This window comes from Drosophila rhopaloa, unplaced genomic scaffold, assembly GCF_018152115.1.
Source record: "Drosophila rhopaloa isolate 14029-0021.01 unplaced genomic scaffold, ASM1815211v1 contig_115, whole genome shotgun sequence".
NCBI classification, from domain to species: domain Eukaryota; kingdom Metazoa; phylum Arthropoda; class Insecta; order Diptera; family Drosophilidae; genus Drosophila; species Drosophila rhopaloa.
In genome coordinates this window covers 7992407-8017266 of record NW_025334990.1, presented here as the reverse complement: position 1 = coordinate 8017266, position 24860 = coordinate 7992407, and the positions used below count along the sequence as shown (strand labels likewise).

The 24860-nt window shown below is 42.7% G+C and overlaps 5 protein-coding genes across 5 annotated transcripts; 3 read left to right on the top strand and 2 right to left on the bottom strand.

Annotated features, from left to right (window-relative positions):
• Positions 1–577: 577 nt before the first annotated feature.
• LOC108039156 (V-type proton ATPase subunit S1) lies at positions 578–2684 on the bottom strand. The gene is made up of 5 exons (XM_017116077.2): positions 2567–2684; positions 2379–2481; positions 2208–2310; positions 1878–2139; positions 578–1814 (listed from the first exon to the last, which is right to left on the bottom strand). The coding sequence occupies exons 2-5, from the start codon at positions 2462–2464 to the stop codon at positions 1120–1122; spliced, it is 1146 nt and encodes a 381-aa protein (XP_016971566.2). The 5' UTR covers positions 2465–2481; positions 2567–2684; the 3' UTR covers positions 578–1119.
• Positions 2685–2980: 296 nt separating this feature from the next.
• On the top strand, positions 2981–5623 carry LOC108039153 (N-acetylglucosamine-1-phosphotransferase subunits alpha/beta). The gene is made up of 3 exons (XM_017116076.2): positions 2981–3154; positions 3216–4636; positions 4698–5623. Exons 1-3 carry the CDS (start codon positions 3064–3066, stop codon positions 5184–5186), a joined length of 2001 nt encoding a protein of 666 aa, XP_016971565.2. The 5' UTR covers positions 2981–3063; the 3' UTR covers positions 5187–5623.
• A 5550-nt stretch (positions 5624–11173) lies between these two features.
• On the bottom strand, positions 11174–15006 carry LOC108039152 (homeobox protein unplugged). Its single transcript, XM_017116075.2, has 3 exons — positions 14079–15006; positions 11671–11921; positions 11174–11611 (listed from the first exon to the last, which is right to left on the bottom strand). Exons 1-3 carry the CDS (start codon positions 14899–14901, stop codon positions 11252–11254), a joined length of 1434 nt encoding a protein of 477 aa, XP_016971564.2. The 5' UTR covers positions 14902–15006; the 3' UTR covers positions 11174–11251.
• Positions 15007–18951: 3945 nt separating this feature from the next.
• Positions 18952–19473, top strand: LOC123038142. The gene has a single exon (XM_044461902.1). The coding sequence runs from the start codon at positions 19311–19313 to the stop codon at positions 19464–19466; it is 156 nt and encodes a 51-aa protein (XP_044317837.1). The 5' UTR covers positions 18952–19310; the 3' UTR covers positions 19467–19473.
• A 165-nt stretch (positions 19474–19638) lies between these two features.
• Positions 19639–24839, top strand: LOC108038876 (mitochondrial folate transporter/carrier). Its single transcript, XM_044461901.1, has 5 exons — positions 19639–19792; positions 21978–22131; positions 22194–22548; positions 23257–23402; positions 24366–24839. Exons 1-5 carry the CDS (start codon positions 19639–19641, stop codon positions 24523–24525), a joined length of 969 nt encoding a protein of 322 aa, XP_044317836.1. The 3' UTR covers positions 24526–24839.
• Positions 24840–24860: the final 21 nt, after the last annotated feature.

Sequence of the window (24860 nt, the reverse complement as noted above, 5' to 3'; positions counted from 1 at the left end):
AGGCAAGTGGAAAAGTCAAGCGGATAAACAAGAGATTAAAATGTCATAAACACTGTTTTTTGCCACTCCAGCTAAGCAACTTAATGAAAGTCGAGGAAATGGGTTTCCTTTAGCTGCAGTTGGAAAGTTTCAACTTCCGAGTTTCAACCGAAAAGCTGGGTATCTCTCTATATCCCCGCCGATGCAACTCAATAAATTTCCATTAAACTTTTGATTTGTTTCCATGACTTTTTACGCCCTGCAAGACCAGCGAATTCAATTGAAATTGTTTCCAAAACAAGAAACACAAAAACTTGTTATCAACTATTTGGATACCAGCCAATAACAGGGTCTTATCGCTTACATGTTTCAGTTGGTAGCTTCCATTCAAAAACACAAGTAAATTTATTCCCATCCTGATAGTGTATCTATTTATAAAAGACATGATAAAATTGAAGACAAGATTTTTCAACAAAAAAGAAATAACATTTAAGAGAGCAAATTTGTGGTCATTAAACCATTGAGTAGTTTCTCCAATATTTGGTAAAGAACGAAGAGAAAAAGAGCATCGAAACATCAGCTTTTTGCCAGTAAAAACTTTTCATTTGTAACACAATTGAAAAAAAACTTTATTTTCGTTGGGCCTGCGAACAGGAGGGTTGCACAAATGACAAACTATCATACAGAGGCATAAATTAGTCTCGCATATTTGCGCCAAACAAGAACCTATAAAACACTTAGATATATTCAAGATTAGATTTACTGCCCATCGGCACACACACACACACATTCGTACACACACACATGTGCGTCTCTTTAAATTTCCTTCGATTTACGACATTTAGGAGCTATACTAAATGAAATACTGGATGCCAAGTCGTAGCAAGCAAAACCTCAGACAATTTTCGGCGACAAGAACCATTAACGCTTTGATGCTGAACGTCAACTGATCTTTGCCGGCGAAAATTATAGATACGATACAAATTGTGAGGACTAATTTCCCGGTTATGTGTTATGTGGTTACGGTATTAAGTATTGATTCGTTTACAAATACATGTGGATAGACTGAAGGAATAAAGGAATGAATATTGAGTGCGCATTAAACAATCAAAGAGGTTGTGAACCAATGAAGTTAGCCGTTTACTCGGCGGCAGCATTAATGGTGATGGTCTTGCCCTTAGGATCGTCGAAGCGGTCCATCGTGTTGATGTCCATCATCCAGCAGACGCCGACGAACATGATGACCAGCAGCAGGGCGACCACGAACAGACCCATCAGGATTCCGGGCGTCACGAAGCCGACGCAGTCCCAGGAGTCGCCGAACGGGAAGTTGTCCTTGTAGGTGCCGTCGAAGGGAGCCTGCAGCTGCAGGGACTTGAAGCTCAGGGTGTTGTACATGTTGTTAACGGCCGTCGAATCGAGGGTGAGGTTGCCGCAGGAGTAAGAGAACGTGGTGGGGGCATTCACGCCGCTGGAACGGAAATTCGAGCCGTCGTAGGCCAAGTTGCTCAGGCTAAAGTAGCCGCCATCATAAATAACATCAAAGGAGATGTTCTTTGTGGGATCAGACGTGGTAAGAGCAACGGAGAACTTGGTGGCGGGAGTGGTGGAGTTTGTGACTTGCATGCCGGTGACCTCGACGGGGTTGCCGTTGTAGAGGAGGGCAGTGTAGAAGATCTGAAACTGGTTGGTCGCGTGCCAAATGATGCCGCCGGTGGTGGCGGCCGTGCTACGGCGGGAGCGACGCTGCACCACCGGTGCGGTGGAGGGTGCGGCCAGGTACAGATAAGCCACCTTGCACTCGAACTGTTTGCTGATAGCGGCGATGGCGGCGTCTGAAGGTGGATATTGTATAGTAAAATAAGTGTGTCACATTGTATGATTTCTGTATGACCCACCATGTGACTCCAGACTGTCCTCACGGCTAGCGGCGGCGTCCTCGAAACTCACGAACAGGGCCGTGCCCACGGAGCACTTGGCCGGGGTGACCAGCTTGCCGCTGGCATCGATGCTGTTGTGCTCCCGCTTGGCGGCCACCGAACGCAGTGCCTCCGAGGGATTCTCAACGCTGGTGTAGTAGGTCTTGGGGCTCACTCCTTGCAGCTGGGCGTAGCAGGACTGCGACTGGGAGTTGGAGCACAGGAAGTCCTTGTTGCTCAGCTGGATTTTGTGTGGGAATCGTATGTTTTGAAGGTCAAGTTATCTGGTTATCATAAAGGGGCACTTACGCCATTTTCCTCGAAGGCCACAACCATGTGATCTTCCAGCAACGTAGCCAACTGCTTGGCAAACTCCGCCTGGGGCACCGTCTTCAGAGAGGGCTTCGCCACACTGATAAAATATGTAGGTTTTAAACTAGTTACATGTGCAACTGGTGGAGTCGCAGTCGTAAAACCCACCTGTTGGCTCCCCACAGAAAGACGGGCGTTTGCTCCGCCAAGGCAGCCCCAATGACGCACAACGCAATCAGCGATTTCCACAACATCTCGCTGGATTCGCTTACTTCGGGGGTTTAAATAAAACAAAGGAAAAACCAAAACACATAAGTTAATAACTAAAGAGAACACAAGAGGCACAAGAAACCAACCGAAAAGTGAACTGAAACTACAAACGAAAAATGGTGGTGAAAATTTTCGCTTTGCCTTGCACGACGTTGCCTATTCCAGTGAGAAAAAAACCTTATGACGGTCATGTGATGCGCACCAGCTGACCGCAGTGTTGTCAAAACATATTAAAAATTTAATACTAAAAAATTTTAATAAATACCAAAAGATATTTTATTTTTAAAATACGACAATTGAAAATAAACAGTATAGAATTATACATTAATTATTTAAATTTAATAAATAATAATATAAATATACCTCATATCAAATATGGTTTAAATCTTTGCTTAAGCATGTACATAAACCGTGCTTTCAACGAGTAGGACTAGCGAACTAGTTCCACAAATTAATAAATAAAGTTCTCATGGCATTTATTCACAGTCGTGCTGCGGCCACACTACTGCGAAGAAAAACAAAGTTTTTGTTATGATTTTACTGCGGCAATAATGCATGAAATGTGCCATTTAAGGACTTGAGGATGCGCCTGCGCCGCCGCTGGCCGCGAAGGATGCGGCGTGTCATAGAACAATTGCGACTGCAGTCTCGCAGGAAGCTGCAGTTCTTCATGGGTGAGTTTTGGCCACGTTCCCTTCCTATTACTTAACTAATTAAAGGTTTTCTTACTTTCAGTGATTGGAGGACTCTGCCTGATGATTTGGTTAACTGCTAACTATCTCTCTTCAGCCGATGAGGGCAGAACCGGCGAGTCCAGCAGCTCCTGCAGCGCCATCGATGCGGTTTACACCTGGGTCAATGGCTCTGATCCCAACTTTATAGAGGCCATTCGGCGGTTCGATTCCAAATACGATCCCTCGCGATTCGATGACAAGAATGAGCTGCGGTACTCCCTGAGATCGCTGGAGAAGCACGCCAATTGGATCAGGCATGTCTACATAGTCACCAATGGCCAGATTCCCAATTGGCTTGATCTCAGCTACGAAAGGGTTACAGTGGTGCCCCACGAAGTGTTGGCTCCCGATCCCGCACAGCTTCCAACCTTCTCCAGCTCGGCCATCGAAACATTCCTGCACCGCATACCAAAGCTGTCCAAGAGGTTTCTCTACCTCAACGACGACATATTTTTAGGCGCACCGCTGTATCCAGAGGATCTGTATACGGAGGCGGAGGGAGTGCGTGTGTACCAGGCCTGGATGGTGCCCGATTGCGCCCTGGACTGCCCCTGGACCTACATAGGCGATGGGGCCTGCGATCGGCACTGCAACATCGATGCCTGCCAGTTTGATGGAGGAGACTGCAGCGAAACTGGAGCAGCGGACGAAGCACACGTCTTCCCACAAAGCCAGGAAGTGATCGAAGTGGAAGCTGCTCCTGTTCCACAAACTCCAGTCCATCGCTTTCCACACATGGGTCTCCAAAAGCTGTTTAGGCGCAGCTCTGCTAACTTCAAAGATGTAATGCGTAACCGCAATGTGTCCACTCTCAAGGAACTCCGCCGCATCGTGGAGCGCTTCAACCGAGCCAAACTCATGTCGCTAAATCCCGATATGGAGACCAGCAGCTCAGAGCCACCGACAACCCAACGCCACGTGCTGCACAAGGAGGACTTCAAGTCCTCCACCGACATCTACTCCCATTCGCTGATAGCCACCAATATGTTGCTCAATCGTGCATATGGCTTCAAGGCACGTCATGTCCTCGCGCATGTGGGTTTTCTGCTCGACAAGGATGTTGTGGAGGCCATGCAGCGACGTTTCCGCCAGCAGGTCCTAAACACTGCCCTTCAGCGCTTTCGGTCCCCTACTGATCTGCAGTACGCCTTCGCTTATTACTCCTTCCTGATGAGCGAAACGCAGGTGATGGGTGTCGAGGAGATCTTCGATGAGTTCGACACGGATGGCTCCGCAACCTGGTCGGATCGGGAGGTGCGCACCTTTCTTACACGCATCTATCCGCCGCCGCTTGACTGGTCAGCCATGCGATACTTCGAGGAAGTTATTCAGAACTGCACGAAAAATTTGCGCCTGAATTTTAAAGTTGATACAGTTGAACACTCGACGCTGGTCTACGAGCGATATGAGGATTCCAATTTGGTAAGTTTCTATTTACATTTAAAAAAATCGTACATATATTAAAGTTTGTTCTTTTTTTCAGCCCACTATCACTAGGGATTTGGTAGTGCGGTGTCCACTGCTGGCCGAAGCCTTGGCGGCTAACTTTGCAGTTCGACCTAAGTATAAGTTTTATGTCGGTCCAAAGAGAGTCTCGCACAGTAACTTTATGATGCTCACCTCGAATTTGACAGAGGTGGTGGAGTCCCTGGACCGATTGCGCAGAAATCCGCGCAAATTCAACTGCATCAACGACAATCTGGATGCTAATAGGAGCGAAGATAACGAGATGGTGCGCCACCTGCTTGAGGATTTCTACCTGTCCTTCTTCCCGCGGCGCAGCAAGTTCGAGCTGCCGCCTCAATTTCGCAACCGTTACGCATCCTGGCGGGACTATCAGCGCTGGCGGCGGAGGAAACGTGCCGTTCTGGTGGTGGGTTATGGAGTGAGTCTGCTGCTGGTCATCTGTCTGCTGCGCTTTATGTGCCACCACAAGGCCAAATTTGTGAGGCGGTGTGTGCAGCGTTTGTAAACCCCATCTTTTGGGAAATTCTATCTTCTGCAATGTTGTGATATGTTGTGAACATTTTTGTAGGTATATAGGCCATTTCTGCAAGCGAACATAGTCAAATCTAATTGTAGGCCATGTGTAAGGCTATTTTTCTAGTTATATAGGTGCATGTTAGAGGCTACTGTTAAGATTAGTCATTAAGAGTGAATATGTAGTGAAATTTTTTATATTAATGAGTTATAGTTGTTTTAGTCGACGTTTTTAGGTTGAATTTTACCTTATTTTAGTTACTAATTGATAAATGTGCGGCAATAGCAATTAAGCTTAATAGAAAATGCTCTCTATAAAAGTACTGATGCAAGATGATGAATATCAACTGAAAGGCTAATTTTTCTTAGTTCAAAACTTATAATTTGTTAAAAATAATTTTTAAAATAAAGTGAATTCCAAGATTTACGCCGTAAATTGTTTCTGTTGATCGAAATCTAGATTAAGTTAGAGAAATTCATATGTCTTCCTTATTCTAAACAATATATACATTTTATTTACGCTGCTCTGAAACTTCGAAACATTCCCACATGGACGCTTTATTAAATTAGTTTTTTTATGTTTATTGGTTGGCTGCTGTCCAAAACTACAGATTGCTGGCAGCACTTAGCATCGGTTCCGGAGTCCGTATTCCGGATTCCCTGGCGCGTCGATGATTACCGCAAAATTTGACCACCCACTGAGCGGTGGGCGTTGCCAAACAATTCACTGGTGGCTCGCAAACACTCTAACTACGTCATCACATTTTCGCTTGGTTTTTTACGCTTACGGCCAACGGCCAGTGGGTGGTTTGTAATTACGGACGGGAGCCACCCACGCCCACCTCCCGTGGAATTATGGCCACAAAAAACCCAGACTCCGCACTTTACGGAACGGAAGTCGGTGGGCGGAACTGGAGCGAGTCCAGACAGACTGACACGGGTCTCCCTGGTCCCCTTTTGGGGGCGTGGCACAAGCCTGGTCGATGGCTCCCCAACGTCGTGTACATATGATGATGATTTGCTCTTTTTGCGAGGAACATCTTCGTTTTTTTATTAAGCTGCCTTCATTGGATTTGCCGTTTTATTTCGCCAACTCATGAAATCGAAAATAGTGGGTGTAACCTATCCGGATGCTGCGGCATAAATTGCGTCCGCCGTTTTTTACCCCACCGGCCGGAATATCAGGAGGTCAGATTACTAAATCGAAGTGGCTCAGCGGGAGTTCTCCCATTCCCTTTGTGACAATCGATGGACTAGAATATCAATTACCCAAAACAGCAGCTCGGATCTTATCTGATCCAATCTTTTATCAATTATCTGCACGTGTTTCCCTGAGTTTTACGGGCCTATAAACGTATCCCTATATACAGGACACGTAGGCCTAGCCGCATTCTGGCCTCGTAACTCATTCTAAATGATCTCTAGTCGGGCCACCCAGAAATTCGGTCTTGAAATACGTGCACACGCCACAATTTGGTTTATTATGGTTTATGGTGTTCCCTAATCTCGATTCTTGGTCTTATGTGGTCTACCACAGAGCGGAAGTGATTGTGGGTTGGCGGAGCTAGGTTCTTTGATTAATGCCGGATCTTTGTGCCAAATTATGCAAAAGATAAACTGAGAAAATGTATGTGTGTGGGATCAGAAATCAGAAAACATCGGAACTTTTTATAAGAGGGAAACTACCAATATCCTATTTGTCATTGGAAATTAATTGTTATATTTGAATAGTTTTTATAAAAAATATTAATACCCTAATATTCTTATTATAATTGGTTTATTTAAATAGTTTTTATAAAGAAATAGTATAACATAAAGTTCTTATTATAATTGGTGAATTTTTGTACAATACCATTTCAGTTTTGAATGATTATGTCATTACAAATTTAGTTATTTTTATGGTAAAGGAATTTTAAGGATGCCCAGTATTGTGCTGTTGGAACCTTAAAAATATTTTCGTAGCCCCCATCCACCCAAATTTCAGAGAATACTTCTTTTTCAATTCTAAACAGTTTGGATGGATCCCAGAAACCAAAACCCAAAACCCCACGAAATCCTCTGAGGTGCCGACGCGTTGACCAATTCCCAGACAGTTGGCCACCCGTTTCTAATATTTTTCCTCGAATCGTTTAGCTTTCTAAGGGGGATAGATGTAATATATTTATATTTAATTGGCTGGCACGAAATCGTTGGACATATTTTGACAAACGGCTTCCTTCGTGACCAGAAAGTAGCCGCGAAAAGTCTTTTGAAAATTGATCAATTCAAATATGCATTTTCATAATATTCTCGAAATGCATTATTCTATTTTATCTTTATTGCATTATTCATGCGGTCGGCACTTTGTTTGTTGCTCGCTGCATATAGTAATAATAATTATCAAATTGTTTGAATAGCTCCCGCCCAAACATGAGGGCGGGAACGGGGGGGCGTGACTGCAGCGACATATATGAAAAGTCAGTATAAATAAAGAATTAAGACATTAAATCGTTCATTGCGGCAATTTACATTCATTATTATTACGAGCTCACCGGTACGTGCCCATAAGCCATGGGAATTGGAATACGGACGGACGACGATGGACGATGGACGGTGGACACCGGTGGACAGAAACCGGCGACACTGGTCAACGGAGAGGGGGTGGGATTGAGTGCGGGGGAGTTGGATGGGCGACAGCCAGAACGGCCGCCGCTTGCATGCTTTATGTTTTGGTTTTGGAAATTAATAAAATCATAAAATGGTAATTAATTAATTCACCAAACAAAACGAAAACCAAGAACAGTGCAGTGTCCGAGAACTATAGTACCCTGCAAATAATAACACATAATTAAATCTAAGTGTCACGGCTATAACATTAAAAAAAAGGGAAATAAGAACATTAAAACAAGGGGAATGAAATTTAAAACAGAAATACTTATTATACAATTTCAAAACAAACTTACAAGTTTTAAACCAAATAAACTAGATATCAGATAATATTAAGTCTTCTAAGTCCGAAATTTTTAAACGTAAGACCTCCGAACTTTATTTAGCGACGAATCCGAAAAGCATTTATATCAAATCAAAAGCTTTTATTGAATTTGAAAAGAACTTTAAGATTTACTGCATTACGAAAATTGTAGGTCCAATTTCACGTTCTAATGTAAAGTAAGGTTTTAAATTCAGAAAACGATTGAAAATTTTCAGGAAAATATTATATTTATTTTAAATAAAATTTACGATTTACAAGATTTTTTCTATAAACTTAAATTGTCATATCTTCGATCCTTTGATAAAAGCAATTTTGGTTTTGCAATATATACCTAATTACTTTTTCGGGAATGCTAATATACCCCACCTGATATTTATTAGGGCTGCCCCGTTCCCAAAAGCCAATAACCAAATGCATTGCCGCCGGTAGCTGCCGCCTGTCCACCCTGACGGATCGTCATCGCAGGCCGCTGATTAGGGATTCAGGTGCGTGAGTGCATTTTCGTTTTGATTTTTTTGTCGATTCTGTCTTCAGCGGAATTTCAACCGGCGGAGCCAGGCGGACGGAGTAGCAGTGGGTGCCCGACCGTCCGTCTTTGGGGGACAGGGACTGACAGATCGCATGGCAATGCCAGTAGTACCCCTCCCAACCCCTGGATAGCCCCCTCCCCTGGAAATCCCCCTTGGTTTACAAGCCGTTTACAACGCTGATTGCCGCTGATTGTCGATGAGGGGCAGTCAATTCATGGGCAGTTAACAATTCATGGAGACATTCCCGCTGTCTTGGGCCGGTGACAAGTGCACTTTAATGAGTCGTCCTCGGTGCCTTTGAAGGCCTGCGAAGTCCGATGATGGCCATGGCAACAAACTTGCCGCAATCCATGCGAATCCCGGAGAACTCCTCTCCGCCACATGTGTGTTTTTCAAAAGTGGGCGTGTCCCGGCCTTTTGACAAATTATGACAGCGCGCATTTCTGTCTTGATTTATGGCCCTTCGTTTAGAGTCCCTGCATTCAACTATGACCCCCTTTTGCCGCTCACAGGATCCGGATTCGAATTTGAATCTCTACCCTCGCCAATGGCACAACGGACTTCCTCCCATTTTTTAATGATTTTAAAGTGATTTTTAACGTGCTGCCTTACGGTTGCTTAACTGCTCTGGGCGACACAAATCCGCGCGTAATTAATGGCAATATAATTTACAACAAAAGCAGCTCCGTCAAAAGGCGAAAAGTACTATATGTACATGAAACTACATAGAAGCAATCAGAGGTGGCTGATGCTATTCCTGGTGATGCTGTGATACGCCGACTACAACGAATTTTTAGTGCTCTGCAGCTAAATTTTGTAACCAATTGCATAATGTTGTGAATAGAGTGTTCTTATGGGTACGTACCCACAGTTTCCAAGTCAAGAAATACTTTAAAGTCATCGAAACAACATTTCTATGAAATTAATATAACTTTTCCTTTGTGAAAATTAAAGTATGTGGTTCTTAAGAACAGAAAACCAACTGAAGTCAATAATTTTAAAAATACCCAATTTATAATTATGTATTGTTATCAACGTTAATCAAATATCCTAAATAAATTAATAAATGTATACTTAAGAAACTTGTATATATAATTTAGTGGTACTCTAAATCTAGAACGATACCTGACTTTGAGTTTTGTTCCCAAACATTAAATTTTTTAAAATTCAAGGGCAATCCTATTTGTATATGATTTTCTGTTATTATTTTACCATCATTATCATCTGTATCCATGCATTGTAGGTCATTCCCACGAACCAACCTAGCCGAACTCCGATCCTGCCGCACTTTGTTTATTTGCCGCAAAGTCAGCTCTCATCTCTTGCTTTCCAGCTTCCGATTCTGGATTCCAAAAGAACATCACTCGGCAATCCCGCAGCCGGCAGCAAATTGCCTGCAAAGTGTTGCAATAATATAAACCCATGCTTGGAGGCGTGTCCCAACATAAAGCTGCGAACGACGAAACACGAGGGTGACACCGTTATCCGTATAGGGCCTGTTCCCAGTTCGATTCCCTTTCTCTGGGGTGGTTTTTGGTTTTCCCCTCCCCTCCCTTTCTTTTGCCCTTTCAGCCCGGCACAATTAGGGAGTGGAGAGCGGAGAGGGGCGGGCAGGGGAGTTGGGACAAACAAAAGTCAGGAGGCAGCCAATAAGTCGCTAATGCAATTAAAAACTCACACAAAGGGAGGGAGATGCTGTTGCTAATAAGTCATGAGGGAAGAGTCCTGGATTCAGGATACCAGTCTGCCGAAGAGGCGTGACACGTGAGACACCTGGAGTGATTGCTCGTTTTCTCCTTCGCTCGCAGGACATTCGGGGTTCCTTGCCCTGACTCTCATTTCGTGACAATTTGGTGCGTTAAATTAGAGAAATTAGTCACAGATAAATCGACCCGAACTCGAAATGCAACGCTCGATTTTCGACACTCCAAACGGCCACTCTGGGCCGTGCTAAATCGCACAAATTGGCAGTTTAATTGTTCCAATTGACATCGAGGCGAGATTTGTGCCCGGGGTCCCTTAAGTGGCTCCTGGTGGCTTTCGACTTCCGGCTCCTGGCTGGGCGTGTTTTTAGGCCGGCCGGATTTATATCCCGTCATGTGGTCAGTTGCACAGAGGATAAATCACCAATATGGGTCCTTAATTCGCTAGTTCTAATAAGAATATAAATCTTATAATTGTGTAGTTTTTCAAATGATATGTTTAATTTGTTTAAATAAATTTTTTGTAGAAATTCCGCATTTTAAATGGATTTTTGTGCTGAAGAAATTAATGTGACTAAAGAATGTAATGAAACTAATTTGAGCTATACTCAAAACAAAATATTTGTTATTTTATGAAACCAAAATTTATTTAAAAGTTTTCTAACAGACTTTTGGAAAAATGGCATACTTAACATGAATTGTATTTTTCTCACATTAATGTTCTGTTTAAATAATAAGAGCTTTTGGTTTGAATTTGATTTTTCGTTCGTTTATTTACAAAAAGACAACTCCATTTGCAGCTGAACTGCCTCCTTAGGTATTTACACTCGCACAGTTTTATGGCACAACTCCATCAGTAGATGCTCCTGGCCAGGGAGAGGGGTGTGGCCACTCCCAAGCCGACTCCCACTCCCACTCCCAATCCCACTGATCCAACTGCTGGCTGAGCTGCGTTGGTGGCACCGCTGAACTTCTCGAATCCTCCGATCGCCTCCGCCGAGAGCTTCTTGCGCAGATCCGGCTTCGGTCCGCTGAGGCACATCTTCTCCAGCTGCTGGTGCTGGGATCGAACGGCGAACCGGTTCACGTGGACTGGGATGGGCACCACGATCTTGGTGCCACTGGTGCTTCCATTTCGACCCAATCCGTGGGAGGTGAGTCCGGCCTTGACCCTTTTCCACTTGGCTCGGCGGTTTTGAAACCAGATTTTTACCTAATGGATTATTTATAGCATAAGTTTCAGGGTCTCTGCAAATTTATAATCGAACCCACCTGAACTTCGCTTAGTTTTAAACTGGTGGCTATTTGACTGCGCTCCGTGAGACTGAGATACTTCTTGGCATGGAACTCCCTCTCGAGTTCCAGCAACTGTTCCGAAGTGAAGGCTGTGCGCCGGCGACGGGATTTGGAGCTGGAACTGGAGCCGTTGCCCTGCGAATCCTTGCCGCCCATTCCGCCACCTTCATGCCGAGAATGAGCTCCTTCGTCATCACTGCAATCCTCGCTATCCGAGTTGGTGTACGCTGAAATTAGAAAATATTTTATCATGAAAAACTATTGTATCTTATTGTATGACAATAAACAGTCTTTAAAATATATATGTGTGTTTTGTGTTGTGGTTTTCTTTATTTCAATAAAAGAAAAGAAGCTAAAACTTAAATAATTGAACAATTAAAAAAACGTTTTCTTTATATTTTGTAATATTTAACGTTATTCCAAGTACTCTTTAAAATTAGTTTGGATAAATTTATTGATACTACATAATTATACAAAGTTTCAGTTATATCACTGTGATAAATTCATCAAATAAAGGAATTCCTTAAATCCACCCTCATAACTTTTCTACCATATGAATTTAATATTTTTGAAAGAAAAATAAACTTTTTATATATTATGTGTAGCTTTGGCCCCTCACTTCGGAGTCAATCTAACAGATTGCATTGAATTATGTTGCCTCGGTCCTGCCCACATCCTGACTGATTCTCCTGGGGCTCAAGACGCTCTCTCCAAGACACCCATTAATGGGGCCCTAACGAGTTCGGACTTCTGGCGCAAATGGCCCGTGCCATAACTTGTGGCAAACATATTTATTTATAACTGGATACATGTGTCTGAAGGCTGTCCCTCCCCAGAAGAGATGGGAAGTCATCAGGAATACTCGAAACTTAATCTGTTTGTTTTGGGTGGACAGAAGTTGAGCGTGAAAGCTAAATGCCCCATTGAAGGGGGATAAAGACGCGAACGAGGGTGACACCCCACCATATAGTATATTCAATTTACCCCCTCCAAATCCTGTTAATTTTGAGTACACGGTTAAGCGGTTTTTTAACACTTACACGCTTCAAAAGTTCCCGCTGTCACTGATTTATCTGCGCTTTTGATCCCCTTGTTCTCCCTGACAGCACCCATATATATACTCGTAGGTTTAACCACCCCCAAGTAACAACTCCCTCAAACCACCCACCCACACCCCCATCTTATCCTGCGCCCAGTTATGAATATATTAGTCGGGAATTTGTTGCGCTTTTTACAGCTCTGCTGGCAAATTGATTATGGCACGGATGATGGCTCAGTTTCCAGACACTTTGCCCGGCAGCAGGGGGCCACGGATGATTATGGCGATGGTGATGGTGATGGTGATGTCGTGCGGTGGCTGGGAGTCGTACATTTCCATTCCATTCGAATGACCAAACTAAATCGTTACGATTGTCAAAACGTCAGCACTCCAGCAGCACTCCATTGTGGTCGAGTGTCGGTTCTGGAGCCCGAAGACGGCGTTGTGAAAACTTTTCACTGCTTTGATTGACACCAAACATTGGGTCTTAATGCATTCTATGCTAATTTTGATTATGACGTGGCAGCTTCAATTTTAATTACCGTGACACCGTAACACTCGACAAAATGAGACTTCACAAAACTGGACACCGGCTCAAAGGGGTAGTGGTTTATAATATTTGAAGTTCTAATATACTTTTATAGCTTTTAAATATGTTTGTACTGATATTTAAATAAAAGATTATTCCCTTCATAAATTACCAAAAAAGAATGCTCTGATTTACTTGTCCTTATTACCAATTTTGTAATGATTTAAAATTAATAAAACTGTCCCTAAACAATGTTTATTGGAAACATATTAAACAAAACATAATTTTCCCGAATTACCGACCATATGTGTTAAGCCAATTTAGCCATTTAAACTTTCAATATATTTGTCTTTGTTATTGACTTAACCCTCATAAACATTTTAAAAATCAAAAAATTAATAAAATCTCTCGCATTTAGTTTAAATAAGATATCCTTGATGTAACCATTGGATGCGTGAATTAGAGCATTGTATTACTGATAAACAAACTATAACCTGCAATCTCTGATAATAAAATATATAAATTACCGGATTTACAATTATCGGAATACAAGCTTAATATCCACAAGCTCTAAAAAGATCACATTTAAGCTGTTGATTTTATTTTTAAAGTTGATAGTTATTTTCTCAATCAATTATATTTTCACTTGTAAACAATTTTTAGATTCTTTAAAGTTATTTAAGAATTGTTAAAAGTGGATAATGGATTCAAATGAAATGTATATTCATACTTGGATTCACCTCGCGATCCCTGTATCAACAACTGTCCCCAAATGTTACCCTTATCCTAAAAACAGATTAGCCTTCTTTTACCCACCTCCATTGCGGCTCTTGTCCATCTCTCCGTTGTAGTTCCTGGGGGACATGGTCAGACTGATGTCGCTGCAGGAGTCGCCGCTGCACTCGAAGTCCTCGTCCATGCCCACATCCAGCGTTGGCTCCACGGGACTGTGGCTGCCGGACTTTGCTGGCGAGGAGTGGGCCTGCGGAGGCATCGCCTCCTGGACTTGGGGCAAACCGGGGTGCGACTGGTCCTGGTCCTGGATCCTGCCGGCGGCGGCCATGTGCTGCAGTCGGGCATGGACACTCAGGCTGTGCACGTAGTCCTGGTTCATCAGCTCGGCCAGTCGCCGGTAGCTGAGATCCGTGGGCGCAACTCCGGCGGCGGCGGCGGGATTGAAAGGCAGGAATCGCGTATCCAGCGGATGCGGCAAGGTGGGTGGAAGCTGCTTCTCCAAGGCATGTGGTGGTGGTGGTGGCGGCTGTGCCTGCGGCTGCTGCGGAGCCGGATGACTGGCCGGATTGGAGGGCAGGTAGCAGCCGCCGGCAATTAAATGCGTTAATCTCTCGTGGTTCTGGGCGAAATAGCCGTGCAGCCAGGGATTGTACAGCGGGAACTGGGTCAGTCCCAGGGCGGAACTGGCCACCATGGCCCGGGCACTCAGTTCCTGCTCCTGTTCCGGCTCCTGCTCCTGATCCCGCTCCTCGGGCGGCGATGGCGGTGCAGTATTGGCAGGTGTTTGGTTGGCAATCAGACTCTCGATCGAGAAGGGCTTGGGAAAGGGCTTGCTAACCAGTCTGGTTGTGGAAGAGTCCATGTTGCCCAGCTCTCCATTCTGCAGCAGGGCCGGCCGTTCCATTTTGCCCTCTCGAAAAGTCAGTTTAGTCTCAAAGAAGAATTACTATTGTATTGTATCAATCAATTATTCACGGGCCTTCGTTCGGAACAGACACGACGCAGTGAACCGTTCAGAGATCTGCGAGCAACTGTCGAGCTGCAGCAGACATCACGTACGCGTACGGCACCCAAGTCGAAATTTTGTGCCCGCCGAGCAACCACCACAAATGCCTTGGCTCCTCCTCCTTTCCAATATGGCGCATGACAAACTGCTGGTGTCTCTGTCTGGCGGACCGATCCCATTGGCTGGCGGCTAATTGCCGGGTGGTGCGGATAGCGAACCAGTTTCCGGCAATGGAGCCACGGCCCCACCGCCACCCACTCGCGGACACGCTGCACCACTAGCACTTCCACTCTCCAGCTCCGTAATTGCGTTCTGCTCGAATCGCTCGGTAATCAGACATCGCCGGACTGCAGAAGAGAACGCCCTGCCATTAATGCGCCGTCATCGTTAGCTCCTTTCCGGAGTGGGGACTTCTCCGACGCGGCGAGGCGGTGTGGCGGTGTGGCGGCGGAGGATGTGGTTCTCGCGAGGCATATTAGTGACCAATTTAAATTCAAACATCAGTTGCCAGTGGGTGTGACTGTCGGGCATCATTAGCAGACACTCGAGTGTGCTCACCGATTTGTATCTGCAATTTAGTTACATATCTGCGGTGAATATATCTCTGAATGGGACACTCCCATATGGGTGCATCAATTGGGACGAGGAGCTAATCACGAAGACTTAATGGGGACTTGGGTTTCAATTTCACCTTTTTAGACACAATGACTTAGGAGATATGTGAAACGCTTTGGCTAGGTTTCGCATTCGAAAGGTACATATATTACATAATTTTAAAGCCACTTCAATTTTGTACTGCTGATATTTATAATAAACGTCATGTGCATTAAACATTTTAAATATATATAGTATCTTTTTTACCCATAGAAATTAATCTAATTAACTTTTTAATTTAATATACGCGCCGCTCTCGTAGAAGGTTAGGAAAGTCTTTAAGACCAGATTCAAATAAATACTTTATGAATTTGGAACTTGTAAATGTTACCAGTCTGGTCAATACCTAAATAGAAAATTTTACGAGGACCAAATATAAAAGTTAGCTTAAACAATTATTTTTACAAGACTTCTGGGTAAGTTGATTGAAGTTTGCATTTTATCCAATTTGTAGGCAATGGTAAATAAGGTTTTAATTGTTTTCAAAACCATAGAAGTCCTTTAAAAACAAAAGTCTCAAATAATCGGTCTTAGTTTTTAATAATAATGAAACAACTTTTATAAATACAAAAAATCTAGGCATAGGTACATGTCAGTTGTAGGCATAATCCATATCCGCCCTCGAATTCCCCTGAAGCCTTCATAATTGATATGCCTAACGTTTTTCACACCGAAACAGCAGGTGGCAATAATTTGCATATGTATGGCTTAATTGATCGTAATTGACCAAATTTTTGGCCATAAAAGACGAAGCGTCCATTGATTGGAACACAAATTGGCATCGGTCACGTTTGGGTGTTTGAAATCTTTTACGAGCACCGAACATTGCAAACATTTTAACCAATTCGACAGCTGCATAAATTACAATATAATTATGCGGCTCGTTGATAATTTTTGTTTTCTGATTATGATGAAAGCTCTTGGGTTTTCCTTAGTGTTTTTGGCAGTTTGTCAAGGATGGGCGGGGATCCTCATAGAGTGATGGTAAATATTTCTGGGCTGCAACTCTTCTGGCAGCGGAAAACGGGCAAATTAACGAAATGCAACGAAGCGTTGAATGCGCTCAAATAAATCAGAGCGCTGTTGACACCCAGCCCCATTCCTCATCCCCAATCTGCAGTCCCCAATCCCCAATCCCATTTGCAGCCAGCCAGAAAGCAGAAAATACAGATACAGATACAGATACAAACGTATCTGCACTCTCTTTTTCGTTTGAGCGAGCGCGTTTTTTAGATTTTTTTGATTGCCCGCAGACAGAGAACAATTCGAAATTATTTACTGACAAATTGTTGCGAATTGTTGGCATTGCAGTGCCAATGAAATGCGCACACAGCACAAAACGAAAATAATTAAAGCTTTATCGAGACGTATAATGAGATAGAAAAGTATCTGCAACTAAGTACCACGAATTGCTCGCAGTCTGCGGTCTCTAAATTATATCGTTCGACTAATGAAAATTAAAATTTCATGCCATTCGACGGGATGTGAAGGCGAACATGTGTTCCCGTGACCGCAGAACACGAGCACATAGCTGTCCGATGTTTACCCAACAATGGCCACGCCCCCACTCAATTTGGATCCGACGGTTGGCTACTCCAGCCCGTAATTGTGTCATTTTACCCCTTCGGCCCGAATCCTTGCATGTACCTGTATCCCTGCCCGTCCCGCCGCCTGTAATTAAGGACCTCTGGCTTATGCCAAATTGTTTACACAATTTAATTGGAATATCGAAGGCAAATTACAGTTGTCGATGCTCGTTTGTGGGCAAGCATGGTTTATTTAGTAATTAACGGGTGCCTCGATTGCATGACCACTCATCGAATATTCAATATATCGGTGAATGCCTATGCATGGGAATTAGTTGTATTGACCGCTTTCAAGGAAACTGTCACGGTGATTAATAAAGTTGCAGAAAGGTTGAGTAGGGACATGTAAATGGGAAATTTTAGGTCTAGAAAACTTTAAAGGAGTTGTTGGCAATAATAAATAAATTTAAGAGATAAACCCAATATTAAACAAATTAGGAACCTCATTAATAACATCAAATAATACTCAATTCATTACTTAGCATAAACAAATATATACAACATTTTGGGGATTTACTGTTTGTTAGATATCATACTTTAAAAAAAACGTTACAATAGCCAAAAAAATTTAAATAAAGCAAATCCTAATGAGTAAAAACATAATAATTAATTATAGAAGGACACGTGGGTTAATAAATAAAAACAAGAGAGAACGCTATAGTCGGGTGCCCCGACTATCAGATACCCGTTACTCAGGTAAAGGGAGTGCGAGGGAGATGGAGATAGAAACTTTGATCACGCATAACTTTTTAACGAATGGTCCGACTTGAAAAAGTTCTTCTACATTTCGATAGGTATTGATAAACACAATAAAACTGCATTTTTACTTTTCCGAAATATTTAAATTTTTAAAATCGTATATAAGCGATTGTGGGCGTTAAAGGGGCGTGGCACCTTTTTGAAACAAACTTGCGCTGCGTAGGAACTCCTAGAATCTGCATGCAAAATGCCAATCTTCTAGCTTTTATAGTTTCCGAGATCTCAGCGTTCATACGGACAGACAGACAGACGGACAGACGGACATGGCTATATCGACTCGGCTAGTGACCCTGATCAAGAATATATATACTTTATAGGGTCGGAAACGCTTCCTTCTAGCTGTTACATACTTTTGCACGAATACAATATACCCTTTTACTCTACGAGTAACGGGTATAAAAACAAAATCCTTCAGAAATTCCGTTAATTATTCTGGCGCACGGCAGAGCGTTGCCCATTTTTTTTAGACAGCCGAGTTCAGCTCCCAATTAGCGTTGCCACCTTATACATTAGCGGAGTCACCCTCCCAGCCACCACAGACACTTTTTTCGTTCAGTTAAGTTACCGAATTTTTCACTTGCGATAAATTAAATATCGGTACTGTTGCTAATTTCTTCTTCGTAATAAAAATATATTTTAATAGTCAGTTTGTTAAAAGAGAAAATGCAATTCGAATCTATTTTTTAATGAATAGGAAATTTCTGCCATGTCATTATAAGTCACTATTAATATTTTCCAGAAGAGTAAAGCTCTTGTACTTATATACATATTATTAATATGTATTGTATAAATATCCTTATTTATACATTTCAATATTATTCAATTAGTTGTTAAAATTCTGGAAACATCGAATGTGTCTAGTGTAAGGGAACCTTAAATAATTCGATTATTTTTAACGATACTATTGAAAATAAAGCTCACCACCTATAGTTGAGAATGAATGAACGAGCTGAGATACACTTCAGTTTTTTCATCGAGAGCTTGCTGTTCGCATTTGTCCGCCTGCCCGCGCGTAGAAAACTTGTTACTTAATTTCCATTGCTGCCACACGTGCGCTTGACCGTTAATTGCAGTGCGCTAATCAGTCGCTTGTCAGCTCAGCTAAGCAAACCCTAAAATCAGAGCCAATTAATCAGCCTGTCTATGAATTTGGCATTACATAAGAAACGGATGGCTAAGCGAAAATAAAATTTCAACATTTGCGGAGCGATTATTTCATCAGCATTCTGGAAACAGCTGAAAAGGAACAGGCAGCAGCACTTATAGCCAAACAAAAGTCTAAATCACTGGCAACAAACGAGTGAAAATATGAGCTGGGCAACAAAAAAGCAAAGGCAGAAATGTTTCAACTGTAGCAGCGGCAGCGACAACAACAACCGGAGCAGCAGCAGCAGCAACAGCAACAACAACAGCAGCAACTGTGCGCCTAGCAACAAGATAAATTCGTCGAGCGATTTCCTTTGATTTGCGCCCATTTAAATATCAAAAGCCGAAAAGCCAAAGAGTGTAAATAGCACGTAGTTTTAGTACAATTCACCAGTAGCACATGTGAATTTCGCATAGGGCAGCAAAATAAGCCTACGATAGCAACAATAATACAGAGAAAGCGCACAAGATTCAATCCAGAAATCGCACAATGAATCCAATCAAAGCACAATCGACGGGCAGTCCCAAGAAATTCAACGTTTTCGCCCACGTCAAGTACGAGCATATGGTGGCCGGAGTTTCCGGCGGAGTGGCGTCCACACTTATTCTACACCCCCTGGATCTGATCAAGATTCGATTCGCAGGTGAGTCATCCATCCACATAGGGAAATTCCACTCTACACCAAAGAAAATGAGGAATTCTTGTGTCTCAGAATTAGATTTTCTTATAAAAATAAAGTTTAAACAACATTTTAAAATAATAATTTAATTGGGGTAAACATTTCGGAGCTAATTTCCATTTTTATAGATCTTTGAAAAAACTGATTGGGGAAAAAGAAATGTTATATACAATTTAAATGTAGTATTATCAGTTGAAAAATAATTTTTCTCTATTTTGAGGGTATTAAAAATTAAAAGCACTTAAAATTAATACTATAATTCAAGTGATCTTAATAATATATGTTTACTTAATAGTGATGTTATAATAATTTGTTTTGAGATTAGCTATTTTTGTTTAAGCTGACTTTGGAATTGTGTACAAAAATAGTAATTTAAAAAACAAAAACATGATAAGAAAAACTGAACTGTCTTTATAAATTTCACTCTATTTCTGGGTAGTGAAGATAGAACCCCCGGCACGTGCCGGGAAAAATGCCGCCAGTCTGGCTGCAGATTATTATTGCACTTCATTCGCTGCTCGCATTTTGTTTGCGCATTGCTTTACAAATTTTCCATGGAAAATTTGAGACGCTTGCGTATCCGAGAAGTGACGTTACTGTTTTCTTTTTGCAACATGGAAAATTTGAGACGCTTTGAGAAGTGACGTTCGTTCATGTTTTCGCACATAAACAAACCCAAAATGGGGCCAATGGCACGCGAACATAGTTTTTTTTTTATGCGATAGATAGAAAGAATTTATGGGTTTGTTGACAATTGCCTGAAACACTCAAATTAGTCTAATCTGGAAATTGAAGGCAGGAAACTGGCTAACAGCAGTGCTTTTACTTTTACTGTCTGGTCCAAAGATCAATATTGGCTATCAACCTTTGATATTTATGTAGATATGATACTAGCCGATTCATTGTGTTTACGGGCCGTTTGCTGAAAACTACATAATTGTACTAAACTGAATCATATCTTTGTCCTCGATTGCGCTTCATGCGCAAAATACGTGAACAATATTTCCGTGTAGTCTGATTCAAAATACTAAAGCAACAACAAACGGAGCGGGTTTCTTGTTTATTAAATATTTTTGCCGTTCCGTTTGCCCGGATCTGCGCTAAAAATCGCCTTAGCCGTAAAATGAATATGTAAATTCACCAGAAAAATGATCTGTAAACAATAACAACCACCAGACGAGTTGTTTATGGGAATTAAAGTCACACCATGCGAATATTGTAAACTGATAAAGGGAACCCAAGTTGGGATGGTTAGGAACCCAAAGTGCTGGTGGTTCCCCCCACTTTAAACCTCCTTGAATCTTCTGGTACTCGATTTGGCAACAGCTGTTTTCTATTGACTTGCGCAAGGCCTTTTTAGCGATGACGCATTTTGGCCAAACGAAACCCGTTTATCTTGCTTTTGCTTTTGCTTTTCTGCTCTTGCTCGTTTTTAATCACGTGACCACTTGTCTTGACTGTACATTGCGTTGTTGGCTTTGTTTAACGGCAACTTTCAGCGGCAACTGTCCGGTTTATGTGGCACAAGCACCCAGATCGATTGGCCAAAACGAGTTCTCACTGTTGCCAAGCGGGAAGTTGGCTGATTCAGCACTTCACTGCGACCTTATCGCGGCGGCAATATCGAGTGCATGTCGAAAAACCCATTAGTCTGCCCCAAAGTCAATATGGTTCATCATAATCCCCCCCTGACCCAGGCCAGTTGGGTTGTCCAGTCCCCCTTCAAGGTCACGCATGGGGCAGCTATAAATAGTCCAGAGGTAGAGACGAGCCCCTTTCTTCTGACTGGTGCTGTTGTCAGGCCAGATCCTATGATTACCCCGCCTGTATATGTAGAACTTATATGTAGCCCCGTATAAATAGCTAAATAGCTGCTAATGGACGCGAAAACAAGCGGAGTGCTCGCTTTCGACTCTCCCCGCTTATCGCATCCGCTGGCAATTAACGCTATCTATCTGTTTTTTGGCGAAAACAACTTTGGCCACGGGCCCTGGCTTTTTGGAGTCAACAACTGATTTCCCCGTAGCCGTACAGAGGATGACGTACCCGCAGACCCTTTAGTACCAGTATCCATAATCGTGCCAGTCCCAAGGTTGCAATGTCTAGACTTGTTTATCATTTACGAGCGTGATTCGTTGTCTACTTGCAGTCAATGATGGACGGACGGCGACGGTGCCGCAATACCGTGGATTGGGCAGTGCCTTTACCACCATTTTCCGGCAGGAGGGCTTCCGTGGACTCTACAAGGGCGTAACCCCGAATGTCTGGGGATCCGGCTCCTCCTGGGGCCTGTACTTCATGTTGTAAGTACTCCGTCATGCAGCCCCCAATGATAACAAAATAACATTGTGATTTTATATCTTAGCTATAACACCATCAAGACGTTCATCCAGGGAGGCAACACAACTATGCCACTGGGTCCCGCGATGCACATGCTGGCTGCTGCGGAATCCGGAGCCCTCACCCTGCTGCTGACCAACCCCATCTGGGTGGTGAAGACGCGTCTCTGCCTGCAGTGCGATGCCGCGAGCAGTGCCGAATACAGGGGCATGATCCACGCCCTGGGCCAGATCTACAAGGAGGAGGGAGTGCGGGGTCTGTACCGCGGCTTTGTGCCCGGCATGCTGGGCGTTTCCCACGGCGCCATCCAGTTCATGACCTACGAGGAGATGAAGAACGCCTACAACGAGTACCGCAAACTGCCCATCGACACAAAGCTGGTGAGTACGCAGACCACAGATGAGCAGATCATCACATGACCGAATGCGCGTGGCGTTGACATCGGATATATACTAAATTGGGTAAACAGATGCGGTCAGTTTAATAGCACAAAGTAAATATATTAGTCATATATAAAGAATATGTGGAAGTCCAACTGATAAAGGAAGAAATACTTGTTTTATCGTTGTTTGATACAAATACAGAATAATTGCATCTATTGCTTATTCATTCAAACAGAAATGCCCTTAAACAAATTCAGGGTAGAGTAATGTACCTCTAGATATTATTAATATTAGAAGTGGGTTCTATTAGTTCTAGATATTATTAATATTAGAAATGAGTCCTATTTAAACTTTTTGGCACTGAAATCTAAAAATTATAATCCATACTTTAGTTAATTTTATAACCCAAGTTCTTCTTAAATTGGCCTATGAAAAAAGTCATTAAAATAAATTACTCACCTTTGAAAATTCCTATTAATATTTATGAACTAGTCAACTTGTTAAACAATAGAAGCTAAACAAAAACTTAGTTCTCTGAAACTTTTTCTGAATCAGAAAAATAGACTTTTGCTTTGTTAATATCTTAATGACTACATCTGTACACAACCATAACCGAATATATCCGGCTGTAATGACGTCTCTGCGATTTGGCACCCACTCAGCACATTCCGTTCGCCTCTCTAATATCCGTTCCCTCTTCCACAGGCCACCACTGAGTACTTGGCCTTCGCGGCCGTTTCCAAGCTGATCGCGGCGGCGGCCACCTACCCGTACCAGGTGGTGCGGGCACGGCTGCAGGATCACCACCACCGCTACAACGGCACCTGGGACTGCATCAAACAGACTTGGAGGTACGAGCGCATGCGCGGTTTCTATAAGGGCCTGGTGCCCTACCTGGTCCACGTGACGCCCAACATCTGCATGGTCATGCTGATCTGGGAGAAGCTGACCAGCTAGATGGAGTATTACACTAGAGCCAAGAATCTAGAATCTGGCACAGAATTTAAGCTAAGCGACTAGAATACACGAATCTTTCTAGTTTCCTCCGATGTGCAGCTAACAGCAGAAAATGACAAACTTATTCTGTATTATTGTTGTAATTCGATTTCGGTTTAGCCCTAGCACCTAACCCTAAACTTAAGCGTATTCCATAACTAGTTTATTGTACACATCCTTCGCTCTAAACACTTCGAAAGTAATTGATGTGATGGAGGCCATGGCAAATATTGCCTCTGCCCATGAAATGTAATTTCAGAGACGCATTTCTTGCACTCTTCATCAAAACAAAACACACATTTAGTTCTTAGTTTAGATAAATTATTTATTCTGTAATGGCTTGGAATTGTGTAAGCACAAGATGAATCCAGTTTACTGTTTAGTTGATACAAAATTTCGTTTTGGCAAAAAGATTCTTCATAATTTTGAAAATGGTTTATAATTTTAAGGATAAACCTTGACACTTATGTAAATAAGAATGAACGCATTGTGAACCCAACTAAGCCAAACAGTGGAACAATCTAAATGAAATCAAATCAAGAGCAGAAAATGCGAAATTATTTAACTATATTAAAATGTCAGGATGGCAAACCCAAAAGAAAACAAACTAAAGCAAACACTGTCAGCGCGTCCAACCAGCGTCTTTTCATTTGTCCAAGGGTTCAGGGCAACTTCAGTAAGTAGTCCCTGCTCTTCCGCTCCTTCAGTCATCCCCTAAATTGTGCAGAATCTCTTTGCTAATCTGAAACAGTAGTAAGTAGTTGTAGCTCCCGGTCCACACTTACTAATTCCCCCCTCGTGTTTGGTTCTCTTTGCAGCTTCGAGGGCTTCAGAGGTTTCTACAAGGGTCTCCAGGCGAGCTTGACGAGGGTGGTGCCCGCCTGCATGATCACCTTCCTGGTTTACGAGAACGTCTCGCATTCACTGCTGGCCAAGCGAAAGCGGATCGAGGCTGAGAAGGATGCTGCGAACGTGTGATTCCCGTCTCTGGGATTTCCTTTAGCTCCCTAAGATATCTTACCTCTGTGGGACATCACAAATTGTCTTTATAGTCAGCGAGCAGTTGCAATCGTGTTGAGCATGCGCAGCTGCTCTTAGTTTAAGCTCGATTAGACATTGTTGTTGAATAACTATTGGCTTTTACTAGGAGTTAAGTGAATGTTGTTCCTAGGGGATTTTAAGGATATCCTGACAAAAAGCTATGAATATCCTAATATATTGTGGATGATTAATTAAGAATAGATTTTAAAATGTAAATAATGTTCCAAATATACAATGTTTTTGTTAACCAATAAACGTTTTTTAAATAGGGT

Bases quoted from the DNA above. Each gene is read 5' to 3' on its own strand.
- LOC108039156 (XM_017116077.2), bottom strand. From the start codon at position 2,464: ATGTTGTGGAAATCGCTGATTGCGTTGTGCGTCATTGGGGCTGCCTTG. The intron at 2,311-2,378 runs GTGGGTTTTACG...ATATTTTATCAG, and splicing joins TTTCTGTGGGGAGCCAACAG to TGTGGCGAAGCCCTCTCTGA. The intron at 2,140-2,207 runs GTAAGTGCCCCT...CACAAAATCCAG, and splicing joins TGGCCTTCGAGGAAAATGGC to CTGAGCAACAAGGACTTCCT.
- LOC108039152 (XM_017116075.2), bottom strand. From the start codon at position 14,901: ATGGAACGGCCGGCCCTGCTGCAGAATGGAGAGCTGGGCAACATGGAC. The intron at 11,922-14,078 runs GTGGGTAAAAGA...TTCTAATTTCAG, and splicing joins GGACAAGAGCCGCAATGGAG to CGTACACCAACTCGGATAGC. The intron at 11,612-11,670 runs GTGGGTTCGATT...ATAATCCATTAG, and splicing joins TAAAACTAAGCGAAGTTCAG to GTAAAAATCTGGTTTCAAAA.
- LOC108038876 (XM_044461901.1), top strand. From the start codon at position 19,639: ATGAATCCAATCAAAGCACAATCGACGGGCAGTCCCAAGAAATTCAAC. The intron at 19,793-21,977 runs GTGAGTCATCCA...GTCTACTTGCAG, and splicing joins GATCAAGATTCGATTCGCAG to TCAATGATGGACGGACGGCG. The intron at 22,132-22,193 runs GTAAGTACTCCG...TTTATATCTTAG, and splicing joins TGGGGCCTGTACTTCATGTT to CTATAACACCATCAAGACGT.
- LOC123038142 (XM_044461902.1), top strand. From the start codon at position 19,311: ATGAGCTGGGCAACAAAAAAGCAAAGGCAGAAATGTTTCAACTGTAGC.
- LOC108039153 (XM_017116076.2), top strand. From the start codon at position 3,064: ATGCGCCTGCGCCGCCGCTGGCCGCGAAGGATGCGGCGTGTCATAGAA. The intron at 3,155-3,215 runs GTGAGTTTTGGC...TCTTACTTTCAG, and splicing joins GAAGCTGCAGTTCTTCATGG to TGATTGGAGGACTCTGCCTG. The intron at 4,637-4,697 runs GTAAGTTTCTAT...TCTTTTTTTCAG, and splicing joins GATATGAGGATTCCAATTTG to CCCACTATCACTAGGGATTT.